Source organism: Acomys russatus, chromosome 17 (assembly GCF_903995435.1).
Source record: "Acomys russatus chromosome 17, mAcoRus1.1, whole genome shotgun sequence".
Lineage (NCBI taxonomy): Eukaryota > Metazoa > Chordata > Mammalia > Rodentia > Muridae > Acomys > Acomys russatus.
The window spans coordinates 28718530-28743414 of record NC_067153.1 but is presented as its reverse complement, the minus strand read 5'-3'; the positions used below and the strand labels follow the sequence as shown (position 1 = coordinate 28743414).

Here is a 24885-nt window from a genome sequence, read left to right as displayed (position 1 = left end):
CCACATTTTGAAATACCTTACAGAACAATTAGGTTTTTCCTTGTTCTGGCTCATTTTTTTTTCCCTCTGCTCTTCTAATTTTCCATATATATGTGCCTATACCATCATACAGTTAAATATCAAGGAAGCAGCTGGAAAGAAGACTCAATGCAAGAAATCATATGCTTGCATCCACCCCCTCCCCCAGATTCACAAACAAAACAAAGGCCAGAGAGAACCAGGAAAAATCTGAATGTGTGATTTATTATTTTTTAAGATTGGTCTATAAGGCTTAAATATGTCTGCCAAAGTTAACAGCAAATGAATGCAACTTTACAAATCAGTATTTCAATACAGAACAGGACTACATGTAGTGACTGTGCACTGGAAAATTAATATTTCCTCAATGCAAATATTCAACCTGCAGCACCATGTAGAAGCTTCTACTTGGATCGTGAGCTGAAGTGTTCACTATAAGCTCTATCCAAAACACAACTCTGTCTAAAGCCTTAGAGGAAAAAAATAGAGTCATTCAGGCTTAATACGTCAGATCTGATACAGGATTAAAATACTAAGTGTTTTTTTTAAATGTCCTGGCTTCAAATTAATAAATATAAACACAATATAAAAATATACACCAGTTGTTAAGACTACACTGCACATGCCCAGAAAGTTAAATCTCGCTCTCATATGTATGCAGGTATGTCTTGAGGGTCAGAATTTCTGAATAGCTACGGCTAGTCTTCCGGTAGAAATCCAAACCAGTGAGATGTTCAATGTCCCGCACGCGAGCTGTGTGCATCTTCATGAGTCCCTCTACCCACTTGGACTCATCCTCGGAGCTCTGCAAGGAAAAGGAAGCAATCAGATTGCTCTAGGCAAGGTTATCGGAATGGTCATCTTCCACACTTCAGCACACAGACCCAAAGCATGCTGTTCCTACCTGACTTTCCTATGTCTATGGAAGTCCTGTCAGGAGTACACTGCAAATACCTGCCCTTCACCATTTTCAGCAGCATTAAGCCATACCAAACAAATGAGAAGCATGGTGTTAAAAGTGGTTGTTTTCACTAGGTTCTCAGAAAACAAAAGTAGGAAAGTTGCTGAGCCTGCAGAATCTGATTTTTGTTATTCTTTTCAGCCACCAAATGTAGGGTTAAACTCGGCACACACTTAACCTGGAGTGCTTGTCTCTCACAAAATAAGCAGAGAGCTGGTGCCTAACATAGGAAACGAAGAGTGTGTTCCTGCTCAGAAGACCTGTCATGTCCATCAACCATCTAGGAGATAGCAGTGAGTTACTCACTCACTGACTCAACAGGTCAGTTGATACATTTGGCACTTTGGGGCCCAAAAAGTGTGAGTTTGGACAAGCTAGTGCACCATTTCCATGCTTCAGGGACTTGGTGAAGCTGCTGTTGACCCTCACCTCCACCCCTGCCGTGCTTCGCTGATTGCCAAGGGTACAATGCTTATTTCAGCAGCTTGCTGGGAGGTAGGAAAACATTTTTAAAGGACAGGAAGAAGGGAAGGGGAAATGAAGCAATAATAGTAAACCACCAAAGACAGGAAGGGAATCTCCTGCCTTAGCTGCTCACATAAAAGGGTCTCGTTGGCAAAAAAAAAAAAAAAAAAACCTCCAGGCTAAAACCATGCAGAACAGAAAAACCACGTTTCATGTCTAATTTGAAACGAAGAGATAATTCAGTTGAAGTAATCCCTCGCATCTCAAAACTATTTCAATTTGGAGGAAAACAAGGTGGGAAAATAATAAGACCCAATTATCCTATGAATTAATCCAAAGTGTCTCTTCATTAGTATCCAGGGGCAGGAAGGCCTTCACAAATAACACTACTTCCTAATGTCTCTGAACCCAAGTGTCTAGCAAGAGTTTTTGGAGAAGTTTATGGGGTGTTGCACAGCCCAGGACCCAGGGACCCTTGCCTAACTCTTGAACACTAGTGATCTCTATGAACCAGGAGGCCCATGAACCTGCAAAGGTTTTCTCAGAAAGCTCCAACCCACCCCAACCTGGACCAAGAATGACAGTAGCCTATGCCAAGTCTAAATATGTACCATGGGCTTGTTGGTTCAGGAAACCAATGCCTGGCCATTCCAGGCAAAGTGTAGAAATGGCTTTGCAGGCAGAAGAGAGGATTCAGGTCTTTCACAACCTCCTGCCTAACCTAACCAAGATTTCTGCAACTCCCCAGTAAAGTCAAACCTAAATTTAGCCCTACCCACAATGCTACTGACCAGTCTTCAGTACGACCATGTAATTAACAAAGTAGGAGGTCTCCTGATGGGTCAAGACCCCCTCAGGGTAAGCATGAGGTTATATTTTGGGAGAATTTTCATATTTTGCTCCTTTATTGGATGTTTCAATGGTCAGTGAGTCCAATGTTTCCTTTGTAAATGAAGTTATATGCATGTGTGAGCAGGGTTGGAAAAGTGTTTCCTAACTCAAAATCATGGCAAGCTAGAAGTGTAAGAACACAAGGGTGAAAATCTGCCCCTTTCTACTTCTTACTTTGAGATGTGAATTGCCAGGAATATTATCTTCTGCTTTCTACATTCTAAGACCAACCTTGTCTCTAATTTGTCACGAGGCAATTTAAGATATACGGTGTAAAGAAAATATATTTTGCCTTGTGTAGCTGACAATCCGTAAAAGTTATTACTGATGGACACAGTATAAGATACAAAACTAACCAAGTTCATATACAAGTTCATACGCTCCAAAGTAAGCAGGAAAGAAAATGCTTTAAAAATAAATACAATATTAATGAAACAAAAAACACAATCCATGATTCTTTTTGTGCTATATTCATTCTTTTAAAGTTTGATTTATTATTTTTTATGTTCATTAGTATTTTATCTGCTAATATGTTTGAGCACCACCTGTATGTGGTATCTACAGAAGCCAGAAGCATCTGAAACCCTAGAGCTGGAATTACAGACAGTTGTTAGCTACCATGTGGGTGCTGGGAATTGAACCCCAGTATTCTGGAAAAACTACCAGTGCTCTTGACCTCTGAACCATCTCTGCAATCCTAGGTATTTATTTTTCTTCTGTCTTTTCTCCCCGGCTTTCTCCCAAGCATGTCTATAGATTCAAGTTGCAGTAGTTTTAAAAGTAAACATTAAAAAATAGAAGAAGTTTCTATTGGGCAGAAGATTCTAAATTAAGAAATATGTTGGCCATGAGCTCTCTGGAAGGACTTCCAAACTTTCTGTAGGTTCAGACACCAGTGCACAGAGGAAGACTCCTAGGGACAGTAGTCTGGACTTTCTCTTGTATCATCCAGAGAACTATCTTGGCATTAAATTTGGAACAAGCCTTTCAAACTCATGCCTTTCAAACCAATGCCACATTCCTGCACTGGAGGATTCCCAACAAAGTGAGAGGTAATATACATGTAATAAGATTCATTCATTTATTTACTTAATGTATGAGTGCTCTATCTGTATGTACACCTGCATGCCAGGAGAGGGCATCAGATCACATTATAGATGGTTGTGAACCACCATGTGGTTGCTGAAATTGAACTCAGGACCTTTGCAACAGCAGCCAGTGTTCTTAACTGCTGAGCCATCTCTCCAGCCCAATATGTACTTTAAATAGCCTACCATATGCATACATGTTTACATAACATTTACTTTATCTTTAAAAGTCAGAATAATTTTGAATTTCATTTCATATGTGGTTATTCTACCTCTCAACAGGTTTTTAGTAGAACTGAGGTTTTCTCAAGGGAAGTAGAGCAATATTACAAGGGTATTGCATTCCACTATGAACAACCATGACTAAAACAAGCCAGGCTGAGCGTGATGGTATCCACTGTTAATCCCAGCACTTGGGGGCCAAAGGCAGGTGGATCTCTGTGAGATTAAGGCTAGCCTGGTCTACAAAGTGAGTTCAGGACAGCCAGGGCTACACAAAGAAACCCTGTCTCAGAGAAAAACAAAAAACTAGAAACAAAAACAAAAAAGTTCAAGCCAGTAAACTGATGGTAGTTTACCTCTCACTTTCAGTTCCCCCACTTCCTCCTCCTTTCCAGCCACACACAAGGCCCCAGAAATCCTCTGGCCACAATACTTCTGCCTTTGGCCTCCTTTTTAAAGTGTCTAAGACCATACCTCAGATCAAGTTCTGCGATCACATTCCTATGAATTTTGCCAATACCTTTTGAACACCATGCTCAACCTCCTGCAACTTAATTTATCTCATTAAAGCAAAACCTAAAATGTTGCTCTTCTGATGAAACATCTTTCTTGATGACCTAATTGCACAATAAGAAAAACTCCCAAAGTTCTCTACAGATATCTGCTAATTATCCATGGGATTTTAAGTTCCCCATCCTGCCAACTAACCATCATCTTTTATTAAGTGTAAGTTCCTCAGAAGTTAACACAGGAGCAGGACAAAGAGAAGGACTGTTCAGGGTGATTAGATGACAGGGACAATATAGTGTAGAGAATCTACACAAACTTGGATCATAACACGTACTCAGCAAATGGCGACAACCACTTCTGCAGATATTGCAGCCAGCATCAATAAGATGGCCACTATAGTCTTAAATTTTTGAGTATAAGCAATTTTAAAAGACCACTCATCCCTTCTTAGCCATTTGATTACAATCAAGTGTAAAATATTATCTCCCATCAATTGCAATATTTTAGGTAGATGTAACTCAGCTTCCTGCACCACAGTCCCTATTTCGGTTATTTCCTGAAGTCTTTATTCTGCTTTGAACACCCATGGTGTCAATTCTTCATTTCTGAGTTGGAGCCATTGTCCAAGAGTCACACTGGACACGGAGATGACAGTCACACTACCCATGGAGATGATGATCCTGACTGGATGAATTGCTATGGCCTTTTGCTTTTTAATGTAGCTATTTTGTTATTGTGTTATTTGCAGCCTCATACAGAAGGCTGCCTAGGGGGTTATGGCTATGTCTGACACAGTGGTTTTCTTTTCTTCTTCTAGAACACTTTATGCAATTTAGGAAATTGAGTGTCATTTACTGACTAACAATCCCATTCAACATACTCCATCCCTGTTCCTTCTATTAAGTGAAATAAAAGCATACCGGCTATTACTTTAGCCTACAACTTGCATCAAAGCATTTCCACTGAAATAAAGATACATGAAGTGTCCATATGATTTGTTCCTCAGTTCTAACACTGTACATTCAGCATGGCTCCTATCTTCCCGCTGAAGGCTTTTCCTTTTTAAAATTTTAATATATTTTATTTCTTTTATGAGTATGAGTAGTTTGCTTTTAGCTGTCTGTGTACTGTGTGCATGCCTGGTGTCCATAGAGCCCAAAAGAGGGCACTGGAATTCCTGAGGTTAGAGTTCCAGAGGGTTGTGAGCAACTATGTGGGTACTGGGTAATGAACTCTGGTCCCCTGGAAGAGCAACCAATGCTCATAACCACTGAGCCATCTCTCTAACCCCTACAAGGGCCTTCTCAGTATACCATTCTGCCTCCCAGCTCCCTCCACTTGAGAATAATTGATACAGGAGTCTTCTGTACTATGGAATGACTGTTAAACTTCCCATAACTTGTAGCAAAAGATAACCTGACTAACAAGTGTTACATGTATGTGTATGTATGCATGTTTGTATGTATGTATGTATGTGTGTGTGTGTGTGTGTGTGTGTGTGTGTTGCAATCTTTTATTAGGAATATTTTCAAGCATCTACAAAAGAAGAGATTAATACACTAAATTCTTTTGAACTTTTATGCTACGTCAACTTTTGTTGTTGCTGTTGTTTTTTGTTGTTGTTTTTTTTTTAAATCCTTTGTGAAGCTAAAAACATTTGGGCACTTCATCGGTTGTCAAAATTGGACATATAAACAGAACTGTGTCAAATATACACATAAATGCACATATGCACATACACAAAGTGAAAAATACAAAACTATTATTATTATAGAATACCAGGTCCCTATATATTCAATAAAGTTTTACTTAGGTCATCTCCCCTTCCCATTTGGTTGGGTGATCCTAATACCGTCTGTTTCACTGCTGGGGATGTAAGTTAAGAAACAAAACTAAGTGTGAAAGCACATCCCAGAGGACCCTGCATCTGAACTTACATTGCAACTCTCATCATTGTCGGGCCGATGAGGAAGGATGAAAGAAGACACAGAGAGGGGACCATCACACTTGTCCGCAGGCTGAGTGAAGTCCAGGCAGCTAGTGATGATGCTATAGTAGTGAGTGGGGACAGGAATCGAGCTGCCTTCCACATACCTGAAGCAGGAAAGTAAAGAAAATCACAAGACACATCAAAGCTTTCTCTTAAAAATGCTGTCTAAGACACTCTGCTAGTCCGCTGGTATATCTTTAAACATGATTGCTGTTCTCTCTGGCTGGAATCATCTACCTGCCTCTACCTGCCAGAAAGAAAAAGGTATTCCAAGGAAATAAAGTGGCCAAATTGAAGAGTCAGGGGCAGTAAATGGTGACTAGACTAATGAAGCAGAACAAAGAAGTGGAAAAGTCAATGAAAGACAAATTATGATGATTATGAGTGCCAGGCTATGGCATTCGGGCACCATGGTTTAGGTTGCAGTATTGCACTGAAAGTTTAGGGGATATGGGATGTCAGTGTTAGATCTGTGTTTCATAAAGATGACTTTCATAGATATGGAAAGTGGTCTGGAGTCACAAGACACTGGGTATAAAGAAGTAAAAGCACTCAGTCTACAGTGACATCCTGAACTTGGTCTAAAGAAATCACTAACAGTCACGAGCAGGAGACGAGCCCAGTGCTGTTCAGTGAACTTTCTCCAGTAAAGCAAAGTACACACATTGAACTCCCTCACTGGGTTTGCTGTTATCATAATTTTTAATAGTTTTCTAAATCTTGAAATTACAAGTGAACCAATTTTGTTTAAGGAGTATCAAAATGACGAACAATAAGCATATAATTAAGACACACTTCTATTCTATTAACTTCTATACTATTAAATTACCTGTGTTTCAAAATAGCATTTTATTCACTAAGCAGCTATATTATATGTGTGCTTTGTGCTGATGTCTAATTATTTGTACATGTATAAGTATACAAGGCTACATACTCCTGTAAGCACGGTGTTTATCTTATGTCTTCCTAGTCCCAATAACACCAAAGGCAGAGAATCATCATACTCATCAAAAAATTGATATGCAAGGTATTTTTGGGGGTGTGGGGGTTCAAGCAGGGTTTTTCTGTGTGTCATAGCCCTAGCTGTCCTGGACTATTTTTGTAGACCAGGCAGGTCTCAAACTCACAAAGATCCTCCTGCCTCTCTGCCTCCCCAAGTGCTGAGATTAAAATGTGCATGCCATCACGCCAGGTATATGCAACTTTCTAATAAGACATGTTGGCTCACAAAATAGGAAAAGTTCCAAATGTCTCCAAAAATTATGAAAATCAATTAAAGTCACAACTTTTCTACTGAAGAGTTGTTGAAGAATAAGTGGTAATTTTTAAGATGATACATTTTTCTATCATGAAATGGAAAAATGTATCTATCACAAAACAAAACAAAACAAAACAAAATGTCATCCTGACTACTAATATTTAATTAAAGGTCAAAAGCAACTAAAGATTTTTAAAAATTCAAAGAAAAAATACTTAAGAATATCAGCTCTTCTCTGCCATATTAACATCATTGACTGGTGTCTTAGAATTCAGGCATCTTATACAGAACAGAAAAAAAGCTCACTGTTTGATTTCATCCTCAGTGTCACGTAAGCCATCATAATTGTAGTCAAAAACTGGTCCACTTATTACATTGACTCCATTCCTTTCTGAAGCATACTTCTTCACCAAAACGCGTTGGAAGTAAGTCCAAACACCTGTGAAAAGACACAAATCAATTCTCATGCACAAATACTCTGGTTTCAGACAAGCTCTCTGTAGGATGCCTTCTTCAAGTGCAATATCAGGATCCAGGAGCTGCTGTGACTCATCAGAACCTGGTCCAGAGTGTTACATGTATCATTCACTATGATCAAGGAATGAAGAGAGATAGGAGGGCAGCGCTCCGGAGGCATTAAGCCCACCAACAGAGAGCTGAGATCTAAATGCTAAATGAACAGGTATGTCCCAAGCAAGGAAGTGGGAGCACAGAATGCCAGATGGAGAGAGTTATAGTGTGAGCAGAAGAGGAGGTATTTGAACCATCAAGCAAAAGTCAAAAAATTAAAAGAAAGGAAGGAAGGAACCCTTTAAGTTTGAAGGCTAGAGGATGTAGCTCAGTTGGCACATTGTTTCTCTAGTACCCACTAAGTCCAGGCTTCATCCCCGACAAGGCATCAGCTGCATATGGCAGCAAAGAACTGTACCCAGCAGCCAGGAGGTAATGAAAGATGGATCTTGAGATCACATGGAGATTCATAGCAAATTCACAGGCAACACGGGCTTCATGGAATACCGTCTCAAAGGGGGTGATGGGCTAAAAGTGTGGCTAAGTGGTAGAAGGTGTGTCTGTTGTGTGTGAGGATCTGAGTTCAGTGCACAGCTGTGAAAAAAAATGAAATTTCAATGATTGCATAGCCAATGGTCACATTCCAGGGACTAAAACTTGGTTTTGGATGACCAGGGCTTATGGTTCTTATTCAATTCCCAGAATCATTATCATCCAAGAATACTTATCTTGTAAACAAATAAACTGCATCTTCAAAAAAGTTTAAAAATAATTTTCATGACCATGAAATCATCTAAATTAATATTCTGATAAAGAAGAATATTCATAATCCTCTTCTGGGTTTTAGGATCCACATTCAGAAAACATAAGCACCCTAAATGAGAAAAGTGTGTGTGGCTTTTGCAGCCATGCTCAATAACTAAATATGCTGCGAAGTGGCAAGTGACCCTTCAAACTTAGTAAGACCCCATCATCAAAAGACTAATCATTGAAATAGAAAGAACTGCAAGTTAGAAGGCAAATGCAAGTGTGGTTTAGTTTGACTCCACCACTCAGACCTGGGTCACTTCTTATGTCAGTGTCCTAACTATAAGGAAGGGCTAGACAGCCCACCAGCTTCCTTCCCAGGCAGGTCAACTGTAAAGAGTTTATATAAAAGGTCTTCAAAAATTATAAAAGCTGAACAGTTGCAAGGTGTTATTAAAAGCTGCATGGAGGTAAATGTAAACTAGGTATTTTCTAAGTAAGTTTATTTGGTAAATACTGTACTTACGTTTGAAAGCGGGATACATTGGGACCATGTTGGTTACAAGGAAGGCATCATATTTGGCTTCTGGGGAGGAACTCAGATCTAAACATCAGGAGGGCAAACAGAGTCCATTGCTCACCAATGTCGACATCAACAGAAAAGTCACTCTTCTAGGCCAAGCTAAAGCGCTCAAAGCCAGCAGATCTCTTTTATTTCTACTTCTCGCTCCCATTAGACACCTCTGGCTTCACTTCCACTCAGCTGCTTCGCCTCCCATGCAGAAGGTACTCCCAGCCCTTTCCTGCCTACCTACCAGTCTATAGTTTGTTGATTTCATTACTATAACCTAGAGTCTTTAAAAACAATGTCATTAAGATAATGAGATGTAATTGTTTTTAGGAAATCACCGCTGCAGGACTGTGCCACTTAACAGCCTCCCACCCATGCTCAGGCAAATGGCTCTTATTAAACTCAATGGGCCACCCAAAAAAGGACACAGAAATAGGAGGGGAACTTGGTCGGAAGAGTACCAGGGAGAGGCAGGCTGAAAGAGGCCAATGGGGGATAAAAATGATGAAAGACGGTCAAGCAAAAAAACCTTTAAGAAAGAGCTAATGCCTTAACACCTTACTATTTCTTCCAGATTCCATTTAACAATGCGAAAAAAGACCAAGTTTTTTTTGTACTTTAGTACAAATCTAAAGTCTGTACTTTAGATTTTTCCAGAAAAGCTGGTCATTTTCAGGCTCCTTTTGGGAGAATCTCACAAATGCCTCCTGATGAAGAAACCCTGAACCACTGAAATTCTACCCAACATGCTTCCAGTTACACACACATACACACACACACACACACACACACACACACACACACACACACACACAGAGGGATCGGAGTCCAACATGCAACTTACAGGGAGGAAAAAGGAATCCATATGACATCTGTTTATCATTTTTATAGGCCAAACAGTTCTGACTGAATCCTGGAGACACGCGGACATCAGGACGAACACAGTTTGCCAGGGGTTCCGGGATGCCAGAGACCTCAGCCTGCATGGGGAGTCAGAGACACTCAGTGATGCTGTTTCAGAGATGAGACCAAATGACATAGGCAATGCTACAGCCTCTATTATGAGCAGCTCACACCCAAATTGGCTGGCTTACCATAGTCCACAATCTGATATTCTAACTCTTTTTTTTAAACCCTCTGTTTTAAATGTATTAAGCCAATAATTTTCAAACTTTTAGTCTCCTGCAGTAGAATCTTTTTATCTAAGTCTGAAGTTAAGCATACATAAAGTAGAAGCCCTACTGTTAAAATGCTGAGGAAGCATAGGCTGGCTGGCTGGGCTCAGCTGTTTGTTGGCCACCCAGCCTAGCCTAGTTGGCAAACTCTGAGCTAGTGTGAGAACCTATTTCAAAATAAATAAATAAATAAAAAAAGATGGATGGCATTTCCAAGGAAACACACACATATACAAATACAAACATACATATCCATATACATACATAAACACATATAGATCCCCCTTTTTAAAGTATACATATCTATGTCTCTGTCTCTCTGTCTCTGTCTCTCTCTGTCTCTGTCTCTCTCTCTCTCTCTCTCTCTCTCTCTCTCTCTCTGTCTCTGTCTCTCTCTGTCTCTCTCTCTCTCTCTCTGTATGTGTGTGTGTGTGTGTGTGTGTTTTGGGGGGAATTGCATGTATACACACACAAAAATTAACAAGATTGTTGAGGAAATAGTATTCTTGTTTTTTACATTTACAAATTGAAAATATATTTCTAAGTATATATAGATATATTTGATAGATATCTGATATATATGAAATATATTTCAAGTACAAAATAATTTACTCTAATTTCTGATTTATAGTTTTATATCTTATCCTTATGAAGCAAAACTCCAATTAAATCCTTTTGCTTTTAAATACAGAGGGCTAGACCAATGGCTCGTGCAGTTTAGAGCACTTGCAGCTCCTGCAGAGGACCTGGGTTCATTTCCCAGAACCCATATGGTGACTCATAATCATCCATAAATCCAGTGTTAAGCGATCCTATGCCCTCTGATTTTTGAGGCATGTGGAGCATATACATACATGCAAGCAAAACAATCATGCACAAACTAAAATAAGTAAGCCTAATAATTACTTTTAATTCTAGGAAACTTTCAAAAAGTTAAACAAAATACCAAGAATATGCTGATAGGGAGGTCAGGCTGAGCCTGGATGCCTCTGGGTACTCTCTCTGCTGTTCACTAACTATGACTGCTAACTGTGAACTGCCCTGAAAACTAATATCCATGAAAGCAAGTAGACAAACAAACTTTGGTGGCTTCTGTAACTACTGGGCAAAATGTAAACAAAGTAAGAAAAAATTCTAAAACCATTAGTATGTTCTCTTCAACACTTAACATATTATAGAAGATCGCTCAGAACACTGAATGAAGAATAGCTTAAAATGTCTTGCAGTGAAGCAGGAAGAAGTGTTTCTCTAAGACTGATATTTGGGTTCAATCCCTGGACCCCCAGAGTGGATGGAGAGAACCAAGTCCATAAACTGACCTTTGAGCTCTCAAGGCATGCCATGGCACGTGTGTACACATACACATGCATGAAAACACATAAGAAATAAATTACTAATATTACAATAAATGCAACAGAGTGTTTCTACAATCAGGAAAAATTAATGTAAAATTCTGTTAATAAGAACACTTATTATATCAAACAAAGAGTATAAACCCCAATTTTATCAATAACCTGCTTAGAAATGGTATATGATGTCCAGAGAGGCATCAAGAATATTTCACTATAACCACTTTCAAAATCCGTGTGGTATAAGATATCATAACTAGTCCGATAAAGCACTGCAGGTCGTCCATATAGGAGATGTCTCTCTAGGAAAGAAGGAAAGAAAAGACTGTATTTAATGCATAGTCAACCTTATATCAAATGTGAAATATTGGAAGAGGAGTCAAGTTGCCTACAGTTTGCTAGCTTAATTTGATCAAGTTACATTTCCTAATACTTCTGTCGTTTATCTGATCACCTTATCAAGGGTCAAAACCATAATATAAATGCTAGAACTAGGAAGATGCTTTTTGAAACTGTCGGATTTTAAAGTCTGTATATAAAGCAAACATCCAGTAAATTCTGAGGTGACTCAGCTAAACGGAAAGCCAATAGGATTGGATGTTACATAATTAAATGATTTGACCCCTGAAGAGGCTGATCAGATAAGTTGAAGGTTCAATTAAGAAGGTTCTCTCTTACCGTTATTTGCAAACTGCAACTGAAATATGCATTATTTCAGCATAAAAAAAGAGAGTAGTTAGCAGCTTTGTCTGTAGGCATGAACTTAAAGGAACATGTATAGATAACATAAACAGGCATTCAAGAGAGTCCATCAAAAACAGGCAAGAAGCACATTTATTACCCAAGAATTCACAGAAGACCCCAGAATGAAGAGCTGGGCTCCTTTACAAAGACAGTCAATAAAGCCTTACTTATTCTTTGAGGTGAAAGATGAGAGCTCAGTATTCAAACCTTTATTTCAACCCACAATAAAAGCCTGGAGCTTGGCTTGCCCACTTGGAATAGGCTAAGCTGCCATAAATTCATGGAAACTGGGTCCATGCACACCCATATATTTAGAGATTGAGGCTTAGCAAATTCACAATTCCTAAATGGTTTAGAATAAAAGCTGCTTTTACTATAATTTTTATTAGAGAAAATCTGGCAAGCACTTATTAAATTATATATACATGTTGCTTTAATTAAAGTGCAGCCCTTCTATGCAAGTAGTAGAGAGGGAAAAAAAAAATGCTCACACAGTATTTCACAGAACCCTCCCAAGTAGAACTGCTGATTTGCGGCAGAGTGACCCTCGCTATCACAACACAAGCAACTTCTGAGTAGTCTGGCTTCCTGAGCCTTGCAACAAATGTCCAAGGCTCATTTAAGCTGCCAAACTTGGGGGTAAAAACCCTAAGAATCAGAATTACCATAATGTTATTAAGTAAATGAAATCTAATGAACAAGTTAAAGGCCAGCAAATCCCAGCAATAGTACTTGGGGGGGTGGGGGAGGACACATAAACCAAGCCAGATTTTCCTTCCACACTCAGACCAAACCTTTTCTAGGTTCAAATTTTCCATTAAGGCTTTTCTTGTTTTCATTTTTGCTGCCTCTGAATGTCTTGGTTTCAGCTGGAAGCAAAAGCATCAAAATTCATTGAGAAGCTATTGTCTCTCAGTTAAATCCTAAAGCTTACCAAGTGTGGTGGTTTGAATAAGAATGCTCCCCACAAATTCATATATTTGAATGTTTAGTCACCAGGGAGTGGAACTATTTGAAAGGATTAGAAGGACAGAATTTTGGCCTTGTTTGGAGTAGACATGTGTGGCCTTGTTGAAAGAAGTGTGTCACTGGGGGTAGGTTTTGAGTTTTCAGAACGCCCATGCCAGACTCTCCTCTCTCTCTCTCCTCTGCTCTCCTCTTCTTTTCTCCTCTGTCTTCATCTCTGTCTGTCTCTGTCTCTGTCTGTCTCTGTCTCTGTCTCTCTCTCTCTTTGTCTGTCTGTCTCTGTCTCTCTCTCTCTCTGTCTCCCCCACCCCCTCTCCAGCCTACAGATTAGGATGATCCTATCTCAACTACTCCAGCATGCCTGTCACTGCTACTGTGTTTCCTGCCATGTTGATAATGGACTAAGCTGCTAAAACTATAAGCAAGCCCTAGTTAAATGTTTTGTTTTTACCAAATAATGCTTGCTGTGGTGTCTTCACATCAATAAACCAATGACTAAGATATCAGTGTGTTTCTCAAGACTCATACTGAACCCTGTTCCCACATCTGTGCCTCTAAGAGCCCAGCAATGAGCTGTCATCTCTGTACAAGTGGCACCCTCCTTAGAGTGCCCACTATACAACAGTACAGATCACCTAAGCCTCTGGCTTTTCCTTCCTCAAGACTTCTTGAATTTCTTAGCGTTCTCCACCATGACTCCCCTTTCCCCAGGGGCTGGTTTGCTTGCAGCATCCTACTCAAGACTGTGTAAACAATTCTATATGATATATGTGATTTCTTTTTTCTCTGCTAGTGATAATTTATATTTTTCTCATCACCATTGCCACTTAGAGTATGTGTTCATGGTGTGTGTGTGTGTGTGTGTGTGTGTGTGTGTGTGTGTGTGTGTGTATGTGTGTGTGCTTGTGCTGTCATGTCCAGAGGGCAATAGCAAATGTCTCCATCTCTCACCCCCTTATTTTTTTAGTACAGGTTCTCTCATTCAACCTGGAACTCACCAATTTGGCTAGAATGGCTGAGCAGTGAGCCCTATGGATCAGCCTGCTTCTGCCTCTCCTGGCCCCCATCCCATCTGGGATTACATGCATGCACTGTCTTGCCCTCTCCTTACAAACGTGCTGGGAATGCAAGCTCAGCTCGGGTCCTCGCGCTTTTGTGACCAGCACTTTGCTAATTGAGCTATCTCCCCAGCTCCAAACGTGTCACTTTCATCTCTTTGCATATCCCTCCATGGAACATTTAAGATCCTTCTTTGTGCCAGGCCCTGGGCTGGAGAATGGAGCTACTGAAAAATGGTGGCTTACAGCTTTTCTCCTCAAAGAGCTCACAGTCCGATGACCATCCGGCCATCTATAGCAAGGATGCAGCATAGGCCACACTGTCTCCTGTATCCACACAGGGGGATGGTAACGCCGACGAGAAATGTTGCAAGCAGGCATAAGCTGGCATGAGAAAAGGCCTTATAGGCCATATTCTTCCTATTAAAACTGTGTAATCTATACACCAGTTGTGTGTAGATCTGTTGTTCTTGAATAATTGTCAACAACCAAAAATGGCTGGCAAACCATACAGTCACAGAGCTCAAACAAAATGGAAGAGACATGAGGAGGAAAGGGGCGAACGAGGCACAAGATGGTAGGCTAGCCCGAGGGTCTCCCTGGGGCTGCTCTTCCGCTTGGCACACCAAAATTGGGTTTGCTTTAGAAAGTAACACCGTAGCTTCAAGCTACTGACACAACTGCAGCTTTCATAACACAACCGGGGCACAAACATATCATTTTCTCATTTGCTTCCCCCCCCCCAGTTGTTATTGGACTTAAGGGGAAAAAAATACAATGACATCAACAACCTCCCAAAACACCAACCTAAACCTCCACTTGGCTCTCCAGAAATCTACCAGGCTCTCTTTATAGCTTAATAATTCATTCAAGAAGAGAAATTGTCTTTGCAGTTGGCAAAATAAATTTTGAGATTCAGAATCAACACTTAGGTTTTATGCTTTTGTTGTATTTATGAATCACAAGGCCAGTCATGTCCCAGTTCTGTTAGTTTGGTTATCTTGGGGGAGCCACACGTTACACTTCTCTTTAACAAATGCTCCAACTCAGACCACAAAATGGACTTGACTCTCAGCCTTCACACCGGCTAGGACATTTGTCTCAGGGTCAGTCCATCAGCTCTGCTTCTGCTACATACTCTCTTGATTTCTTTTTTTTTTTTTTTTTTTTTTTAATTTTCCCTATTTCGATTTCTAATCTATGTGAAACTGGCAATTTTCAACATTTAATTTTAGCTTTTTAAAGACAATTTTAGTGGGCACAGTTGTTCATATTTGTGTGGCCCAATTCCAGGGTAAAATTTATAATGTTCAGATCAATCAATCTAATGGGTTTAGGAATCAGCTTAAGTATGTATAATACCTTTGTGGTGAAACACTCAAAAGCTCCTCGATTACTGGTACTGAAATACATCAATTAATAAATTTGGCCAAGTATAGTTATCCTACCGGGTCATAGGACTTTTGAGGTACTTCTCCTGTCCAGCTACACCTTAGCACCCCCTTAACCGTGTTCTCTCCCATCATTCATACTGTGTGCCTGTGTCTGTCTGTCTGTCTGTCTGTCTAAAATAGGTATGTACATGTTCCTGCTTGTGTACACATGCATATGGAGGCCAAAGGATGATACCAGGGGTCTCCCTCATTGTACTCACCTTGTTTTTTGAGACAGGGTCTCTCACAGAACCCGTAGCTCACTGACTGACTATACCGGATGCCAGTAAGGTCGAGAGATGCACCTATCTCTTTCTCCCCAGGGCTGAAGTTACAGAAACACGCCAGGCCTGGTTTCTTAACATAGCTGCTGGGTGTCCAAACTCAGGTCTTCGTGCCTGTAGGCGGGCACTTTCCAAGAGAGCCATCTCCCTACATGCCTCCTGTGACTTCAGAGCGTGCATCTAGGGTAGCCCATGTCGTCCCAAGCTGAATTTCTACCACACAGAGTTCCAGACACAGCCTTCCTCCCACACCCAAGCTCCGTGTTTACAGTAGTGGCTCTGGCATTCTAGCCTATACCAGAGTTCCCTCCAGATACCACATTTGGCAAAAGACCGTGAGGCGAATCTTTTTAAGTGGTGTGGACTTCCCCAGAATTCACTCTTTTTGTCTTCCAACGTTTAGTCATGCAGACTCAATTTTGTGTTTCTTCTCCCTCCTTTGCTTCCTGATTTATACTCCAGCAGATGGACTTGGAGCCACATGAAAATCCTTCTCATTTTTTGTTTTCTTAAACATTCACTCCCACAATAACATATCCTTAAATTTTACCACAAAATCTTTAGCGAAAAAAAAAATTCCCTTTTCCTGTGTCTTTCCTTCTCTTTGCCTTACAAGGACCTATAGTCATTCACTGCTGTTTCAGCCTCCACCTTATGCTTTCCAGTTCCACCGTGGCCCAGAGGTTAAGAGCACTGGCTGCTCTTCCAGAGGACCTGAGTTCAGTTCCCAGAACCCACATGACAGCTCACAACTGTCTGTAATGCCAGTTCCAGGGATCTCACACAGATAGACATGCACGCAAAACACCAATGCACATAAACTAAAAATAAATATATACTCTGTTGTAGTTCATCTGCTTGCTAAACCTTGCAACAGCGCAGTAATTTTATGAAGATGGGGGTTTGGCTACTCTGTCTCCAATGGTACCAATGACATGTCTACTTGGTAATCAATTGACAAATGAATTTTTTTTTTTTTAATTTCTGGGATTCTACACAGCCTGCCTGGTAGACTTTTGAGATAGACTGGTTTCATTAGCATCACCTCTGTTTTATTGATGAAGTAAATTTACACAAGATAACTCAGGTGTATAGCCCACTCAAAACCTAGGCCCCCAACTTCCAGGTCGTTACTATTCTCTCTCGTCTTTGGGTAATGTCAGCTCAGAGGTCTCCTGCTGCATTATTCTACTGAAGGTTAAACTGGGGTGAAGGATCAACTCTTGCTGAGCAGATGCTCTGCCCACGCCAGGACAACATTGGGATTCTCCAGTGAGGGCACGCGTTGGTTTCAAAGCATCTATCAACACTTCAGAAACAACAGTAGCCCAATACAGTCTCTCCTAGTGATCTTCCAGGGACATTCTCAGACAAAGCCACACCAGCTTGGGTCAAATCTCAGGTCAGCTCTTCCTAGCTCTATAATTCCTACCACTTAATCTCCCAATGGCTTATATCTCTCCAAAATGTTGCATCATTATTGAGAAGCAAAGACCATAAAACGCCAAGTTCAGTCACCACCCAAAGTAACCATGGTTCGGTAAGGGTCCACGCTCAACTTCAATATTAGCCAAAAGTTATTAAAATTTAGTGTCTGTTGTCAATATATTGAATTCTACCACACATCACAAGCACTTAACATGTTAGTTACCCTCCCAATGCTTTCCATAGTGCATGCAGACACACACCTATACTGAGAGAAACAAGTATGCTGCCTTCCTTCTTTAGCACATTAGAGTCGCCAAAACCCAACAGAAACAGGAAGCATTCTGGAATTCGAAAAGGCCTCAAAGATCTCCCAACAATAGTCAGGATTCTTCTACCCAGTTAGCAAATGTTACTGTCATTTTTTTCTAGAAATTAATATGGTACATAAAGTGCCAAGCATACAGAGGCATTAAAATGATTTGAGCTCCTTTTCATACAAAGGCGACCATGAGCCCTTGTTTAGGAAGACGGAAAGCATTTTGCAGCAATGGAGAAAAGACTGAGATAAAAGTAACTAGTGTAGTTCTTCCTCTTCTGGCGGTAATGCCAGAATTGCCTGTGAGGAGTCTATATTTCCCATGCCACTCACTTCTTCATCTGCTGACTTGAGGCCACAAGGAAATGAGTTTTCATTGCATGGCAAGTCTGTCACTATACTAGCTATGTGCGACTGAAACACAACAGCCATTATACAACAGAGATCTAGAATTTGCCACCTACCTAGAAATAGTATGATTTCAGCAAATCGTCTTTTTAAGACTATGGTTTTCCTCCTGTTTACTTTATAAAGGCCTTGATCGTATAACAATGTAAATAATGGTAACAAAATATCAAGTAAGACTAATTTAATGCTTTTTAAGCTCAAATAGACTCCAGACTGTTTCATGACTGGAAAACGCAGTTTTCACATGTGCTCTGCATAGTTACGTGACCTATTTCACAGTGTATGGCATTAACACAGTGACATTGAAATGCTGTGATGTTGCATGTGACTCATTCTGTAAAATATCAATGACCTGAATCTCTACTCTAAACTAATAACCAAAACCAGAAGTACCCTACATATAGAATATTAGATTTACAAAATGTTTTATAGGGCTTAATACATGTAAACTCAGATATGAATTAGAGTAGTCACTCTGAATATAATACATATGCACACACATGCAGGCACACACAGACACATACACACGCTTTTTTTGTTTTCACATTGTTCTACTGTAGTAGACACTGGGTATTTTGACTAGGAGCCTGGATATGCGATGTTTGAGATACTGAGACCCAGAATATCCTGCCTTGCCATTGCAGAAATGAATGAGCTACATCTAATAAGGCAAATGGAGATGAAAGTCCAAAGATTTAGGAGGAGAATCTTGAGACTCATGCAAATTCCAGAATCTAAGCCAGGAAATGGTTTTCACAGAACACAGCAATGGTAGACAGCCGATTTTACTTCAGGACTCTCATATGCATAAGGGTTGGTCCCATGAGCCATGAACAGAGGAAGGGATATGCCAGTGCCATGAACTGAGTCAGAAATGTCCCCCAAAGGCTGGCGTTCGAATGTTCTCCCTAGCCGGTGGCACTGTATTAGAAGCATAAGGAGCCTGTAGGAGGTGGGCACCTGGCTGGTAGAAGTAAGCAACCAGGGGCAGGCCTCTGAAGGTGGCAGCCAGGACCCCTGGCCCCCAGCCTCACTCAAGGCTGCCTCTCAGCCACATGCTCCAGCCACCACCATGAACCGAGCTGTTCTGCCATGCCTTCTCCAATACCCTGGACAGAAACCATGACCCAGAATGAATCCTGCCTCAGACTGGGTCTGACAGGCGTTCTTCACGTGACACAAAAGTAACAAATGCAGCTGCCGTCATTTTCCCCTAATATTTTATGCCTTTTTGTTTTTGGAGCCGTGGGTTTAAAACTGTCAGTGATGTCATTGTTTCAGACGCACTAGAGTCAGTCCCAGACAGGGCCCAACAAATTGTGAGTGAGGACATATGGTTTCCAACCCCCATAACAAACAAACAAACAAACAAACAAACACGCAGACTTTAAGGCTCTTGGTATAAAAAGGTCCTTCAGTGATACATGTGAGACAAGTATGGTCCACTCTGAGCAAAGCTTCAGAGAAACAAAGACTGCCAGCTCCCTCTAGCCCTGACAGCCACACATCCACCAGGACAAGGCCTTTCACGTTCATGCTTGGAGGTCGGTGCTAGGACACGGGAGTGGCTTTTGTCACAGGAACACAAGGTCATCTCACCAACAGACTAGATGCAGAAATTGTGAGTCAGGTGGAAATGTTTTAGGGAGCAAGAAGAGTGGGAATTTAAGTCAGCAGAAAGTACAAGAGCCCACTGTGGGGCATCAGAACAAACGAACTAGCCGTCTTGTTTTAAGGAGCATCTTGAAGCTGTGTCTTTGGTAACTGACTACTTGGATATCACAAGGGGACTCCCTACCCCACCTCTCTGGAAGCTTGCATTTCTGCTGTTGCTGTTGTTCATTTAAAAATGATGCTACAGTACACTAAAAGCTAGGTGCCAAACTTTCAAGTCACTTCTAGAGTCCGTGGGGGACATGCAAAGCTTCCACCAGCAAAGTCCTGACTGTAATCCTGTGCTATCCAATTACATGCCAGAAAGCCTATGTGTTCTGTGATCAAAGGGAAAAGGGGAGGGTGGCTATGGAGAGAAGGAAGAAAGATGACAATCTTTTATGGAAAAGGAAATAAGGCAAGTAAATAAAACCTGCTGCTGCCTTTCCCAACCTCTACTTAATCAGATGGGAAATGACACATACGATAAACAGGACCACATGGAAGCTGACGGATCAAGTGATGGCCTCAGGAAGTATGTGTGCATCTTTAGCACATGATGTGGAGCTGCTGGGCTGTGCTAGCTCCTTCTTCAACCTACCCACTTTTATCTCAGAAAACCATCCCATCTACTGGAGGAAACCTTCACAGGACCTCCGTACTCTTTCTCCTTCTAATTTCCCAGAACTTCAAAATCAAAAGAAGAGCTGGGTACGGTGGCTTATGCCTTTAATCCCACCACTCACGAGGGCAGAGGGCAGCCTGGTCTACACAGTAAGTTCTAGAACAGCCAAAGCTACAGTGTGGGATCCTGTCTCAAAAAAACAAAACAACAAAAAATCAGTTAAGGGGAATAGGGTAGGGGTGGGATGGAGGGAGGAACAGGTGGATACAAGTGATGGAATAACAATTGAGTTGTAATCTGAATAAATTAATTTTTAAAAATTAACTTAAATAAAAATAATATAAAAATAAAAAATCATTTAAAAAAAGGATAGATTGTTTTATTGTTACTAATTGTTTTCTGTGCTAACCTGCAGGATAGCATCTCAGTAGGAAGAATATACCCTCTACATCACTTATACCATGAGTCTGACTTGGGCTGGTAAAGTGTGAGTAGAAGTGACCTTGCTTGATAAAAGCAAAGGTGCTGGTATCTAGTACACAGTTCTGTGTTACTTCTGTGGGCGTGGCATGTCCTATAAGAAATGGCTCTTTCAGCCTAGATTTCATAATAAGTATAGGAGAGCCCACTTAGCCTACATTACGCACACTAAAATGTAAATAATACATGTGTCTTTCTTCCTTGGTAGATATCACTGGGATTCTTGGTTTGTTTGTCTTATGTTTGGTTTTTTGCCATATCGCAAGCTTCCAGAAGTTTACTATCATGTGCTTGCTATTGTTGGATATAAAATAAGAAGAGAACAGGTCAGGGGTGGTGATGATCCTGTGTGATGAAGGAAATCTGATTTCTTCTAGGAACCTCTCTACATTACAATTTACTCACTGGTCCTTTGGGCAGTTGAGCTTTGATAGAAGCACCAGGAGCTAATATTTATCACTATGACTATCATTCTCACCACAGAAGCTCCTGTTAGCACCTTCACTTATGTCTCATCAGATACCTGAGAAGTTTGTTTCTTTTCTTAGAGCTAAAAAGCTATTAAAGGAAATCAAAAGGCTAATAGGCTTCCCCCATTAGACAGCTGGCACATTATGTTCAGAGATAAATACAAACAAAACAAAACAATTTGCAATACAAGTAGAAATTTTTAAGAACTAGCGTGCTTTTCCTATAGGAAATAGAAAGTCTTTGATATTTTTTTCTGTTGTTGTTGTTTTATGTGTATGGGTGTTTTGCCTTCATGTCTTCCAACCTTGTGCATGCTTGGTGACCACAGAGACCAAAAGACGGCATCATCTGGAGCTACAGCTGGTCATAAGTCAACATATGGGTACCGAGGGTTGAACTGAGATCTTCTGGAAGAACAGCAAGCCATCTATGCAGTTCCAGGCTTCGATTTTTAAAAACTAGAAGTCAAAATTTATTTTGTTGGTTTTTTTTTTTTTAACCTGCCCTTACCTTCTGTAGATCCTTTGTTGTGAAGGCGTTTATTGAGTTCTTCCAATTTGTTCTTCACATGTAAAAACCAGAAAAGGAAAAAAGAAAAACAGTCAGGGGTATTCTTCCTCTCCCTCTTCCCCTTAAGCCCCAAAGTCTGATAGTGTCAGTGTGGTAAGTCTCCTGGGGAGCATTCTAAGCTTTACCTTTGTGTCTGTGAGCACCTTCAGTCATCTCCCTGTGGCTCAGTTCCCTTCCCTTAAGACTGTGCAGTCATGCTATTTGAACACATACATGTAAAGCAATAACAGTAGTGCCTCATCTCGAGTTAATTCCTGTCTACACTAGAATGATCCACCAAACCAGTGTAGAAGATTGCTTTTCCCCCTGAAGTCCAAACAGTAATGACCCAATACTTCTGAAGAACAATGGCTGAGCAACCCTGACAAGTCATTGCTCAGCATCTGCACCTATCACCTACCCTTGAGACTCTCAAGCACTAACTATAAAAGCCCATTTACACTAATGCCCATGGTATTACACTCTAAAGCTAATATTTGAAAATTACCAAATAATCTTAGACAGTAAAACAAATAAACAGGATGATCTATCAATTTATCAAATGTAACTAAGTGACATGAAAAATACATAAGCTAAACGTTCATATGCTAATACGCATAAATGTATCTCAGAAATAATGATGAATCAAACAATCACAGGATTCAGAGCCAAGAACAGTAGCCACATTAACATTCCCATATGCAAACTTATGCCATAGGTCATTTTGAGATGCATTAAGATACATCATGTACTATTTAAAATATATAAATATGATATATGTTTATCATATATATATGAAAAGTAAAAGTACAGAGACAAGCATGAGAATAACAATACTACTTTCACGATCCCAATTAATGCTGTGTTGTAGAAGAAGTTAAGAAAGAAACAAAGAACAAAAGAAAGAGAGAAAGAAAGAAAGAAGGAAGGATAAATATTTTGAGAAATTCTTTAAATAAAGACAATGCAAAATGTACATATTATAGTTTATGTCAGTATTTTCAAAGGGCTTCTATACTAGAGGCCATACAGAGAACAAATGTAACTATAGAGCCCTCTAAGCTTATTTGTGATCGTCTTGTGATTTTGGCAGCCTCACACGCCCAGCTTGTGAGCACTCCCTCCCCTTCACTCACTGGCCTCCCAGATTCTCATCAAGAGCAAAAGTAGGAAGGAGATAAATGCAGGGATGGGGGGGAAGGACAAAATGTATTCTTCTTACTATAGAGCCTATCAAACTCTGGCTCCTACACTCCTAGGAATCCTGGGAGGGCACAAATGATAAGGAAAAGAGATTGTGCAATAGGAGAATTATTGTCTGTTTTCTTGAAGCTAATAAACAGACACACACTGTTACCTATAAGTAAGCAGCATATAAAAATGAATTAACATCCTTGCTTTGTCCAAACATCTTTTCAACTCTGTGGAAGCAACGTTCACTTCTGCTAATAGAAGCACTTGTTGTTAGATATAAAAATCTTAACTTAAAAATTCAATAATCAAATTAATGCTTAATACTTTGGGGTAGGGTGTTAGGCTGTTGGTTGGTTGGTTGGTTGGTTTGTAGGTATCTAAAAACTGTCTCAGCATGGTATGATTTCAATGGTATGTTTTCAATGACACCCCAGTCATGTTGTGCCTTCCTCACTCTGCTCTGTGTCCTAGAAGGGTGAGCTTTAGGGATTGTGGTAAAGAATAAACTTATTCTTTGGTTTAGTCAGGCTCTACCATGGAAAACATCCATATCTGAGTAGAGTCAATAGAGCCTAGGGTATTATATTTCCAAGTCACAGGCCACAGTGTTTGGGCTTCAGTCTTCTAACAAACACAATTCTCTCCCTTCCCTTCCCTCCCTCCCTCCTTCTCTCCTGCCTATCTCCATAGTAATTTTCTATCTGCCCTCCCCTTTCAGGCCTTGGAAGGTATGCTGCTAGCTCCAGAGTAGTTCACATTTACCAATGACTTTGCCCACACTGCTCAGGTTTTGTAAATAATGCTCTCAAATTCCTTAAATTTTTCAAGTGTCTTTTAAAACCATTTTGACATAGCTACCTGTTATCTATGAGCTTGGTGAATCACTGGTGATCCACAATTGAACAATAAAGCCAGATTTTGACTGGAGATTATGAATTCAGAAAATAACATTCTTTTCCCCTTCATTCTCCAGACTTGTACTTTCTAAGATGGTAGCCATGGGCCATATTCAGCATATTAAACTTGAATTTAAAGCAGTAAAGTTAGCATTTTCCTCTCTCAGTCATAAGCAGTCACTGGCTCCATTTGGGATAACAGAGTCAGAAATCAACCTTATTAGCATAGATAGTTCCACTGGACAATGCTTCATACACCAAACAAACATCTCCTTGATAAAACATAAAGATTATTTCTACCTTTGGCTCTACCTTATCATCACAGGTGCAGCCCAGGTCAAAATCAGACTGAAGGTACATAATCCCTGGGTAACTTGGTCTGGTGACTTCCTCGGGTATGGATGGCCTAAAGGTATTTGTCCGCAGTAGGTGATTCAAACTTCCATGGGTTCCATTATTGGGAGCTGGCTTCAAGCCTAGGAGATCTGATGAAAAGAAAGGATGCAGTGTTTCTTGTTTGTTTGTTATCTGATGAGCTATGGTAAGAATCTAAACCTTCCATAAGTCTATAAATATTGAGCAAAAATTACAAGTGGACAAACTAAATTCCAATGTCAGCCATTCC

The 24885-nt window shown here is 40.3% G+C and overlaps 1 protein-coding gene across 5 annotated transcripts in view; it reads right to left on the bottom strand.

Annotated features, from left to right (window-relative positions):
- Positions 1 to 224: 224 nt before the first annotated feature.
- Positions 225 to 24885, bottom strand: part of Enpp2 (ectonucleotide pyrophosphatase/phosphodiesterase 2) — a 112253-nt gene continuing 87592 nt past the window's right edge. For 2 of the 5 annotated variants that reach the window (XM_051159677.1, XM_051159675.1), the window contains exons 18-26: positions 24561 to 24745; positions 22132 to 22183; positions 13294 to 13368; positions 11921 to 12057; positions 10076 to 10211; positions 9187 to 9264; positions 7710 to 7842; positions 6093 to 6249; positions 225 to 823 (exon numbers count right to left, since the gene is read on the bottom strand). In XM_051159677.1, the coding sequence (XP_051015634.1) occupies positions 653 to 823; positions 6093 to 6249; positions 7710 to 7842; positions 9187 to 9264; positions 10076 to 10211; positions 11921 to 12057; positions 13294 to 13368; positions 22132 to 22183; positions 24561 to 24745 (1124 nt within the window). In that variant the 3' untranslated portion in view covers positions 225 to 652. The remainder of the gene's footprint in view (positions 824 to 6092; positions 6250 to 7709; positions 7843 to 9186; positions 9265 to 10075; positions 10212 to 11920; positions 12058 to 13293; positions 13369 to 22131; positions 22184 to 24560; positions 24746 to 24885) is intronic. The other 3 variants (XM_051159676.1, XM_051159678.1, XM_051159679.1) reach the window with 3 other exon arrangements.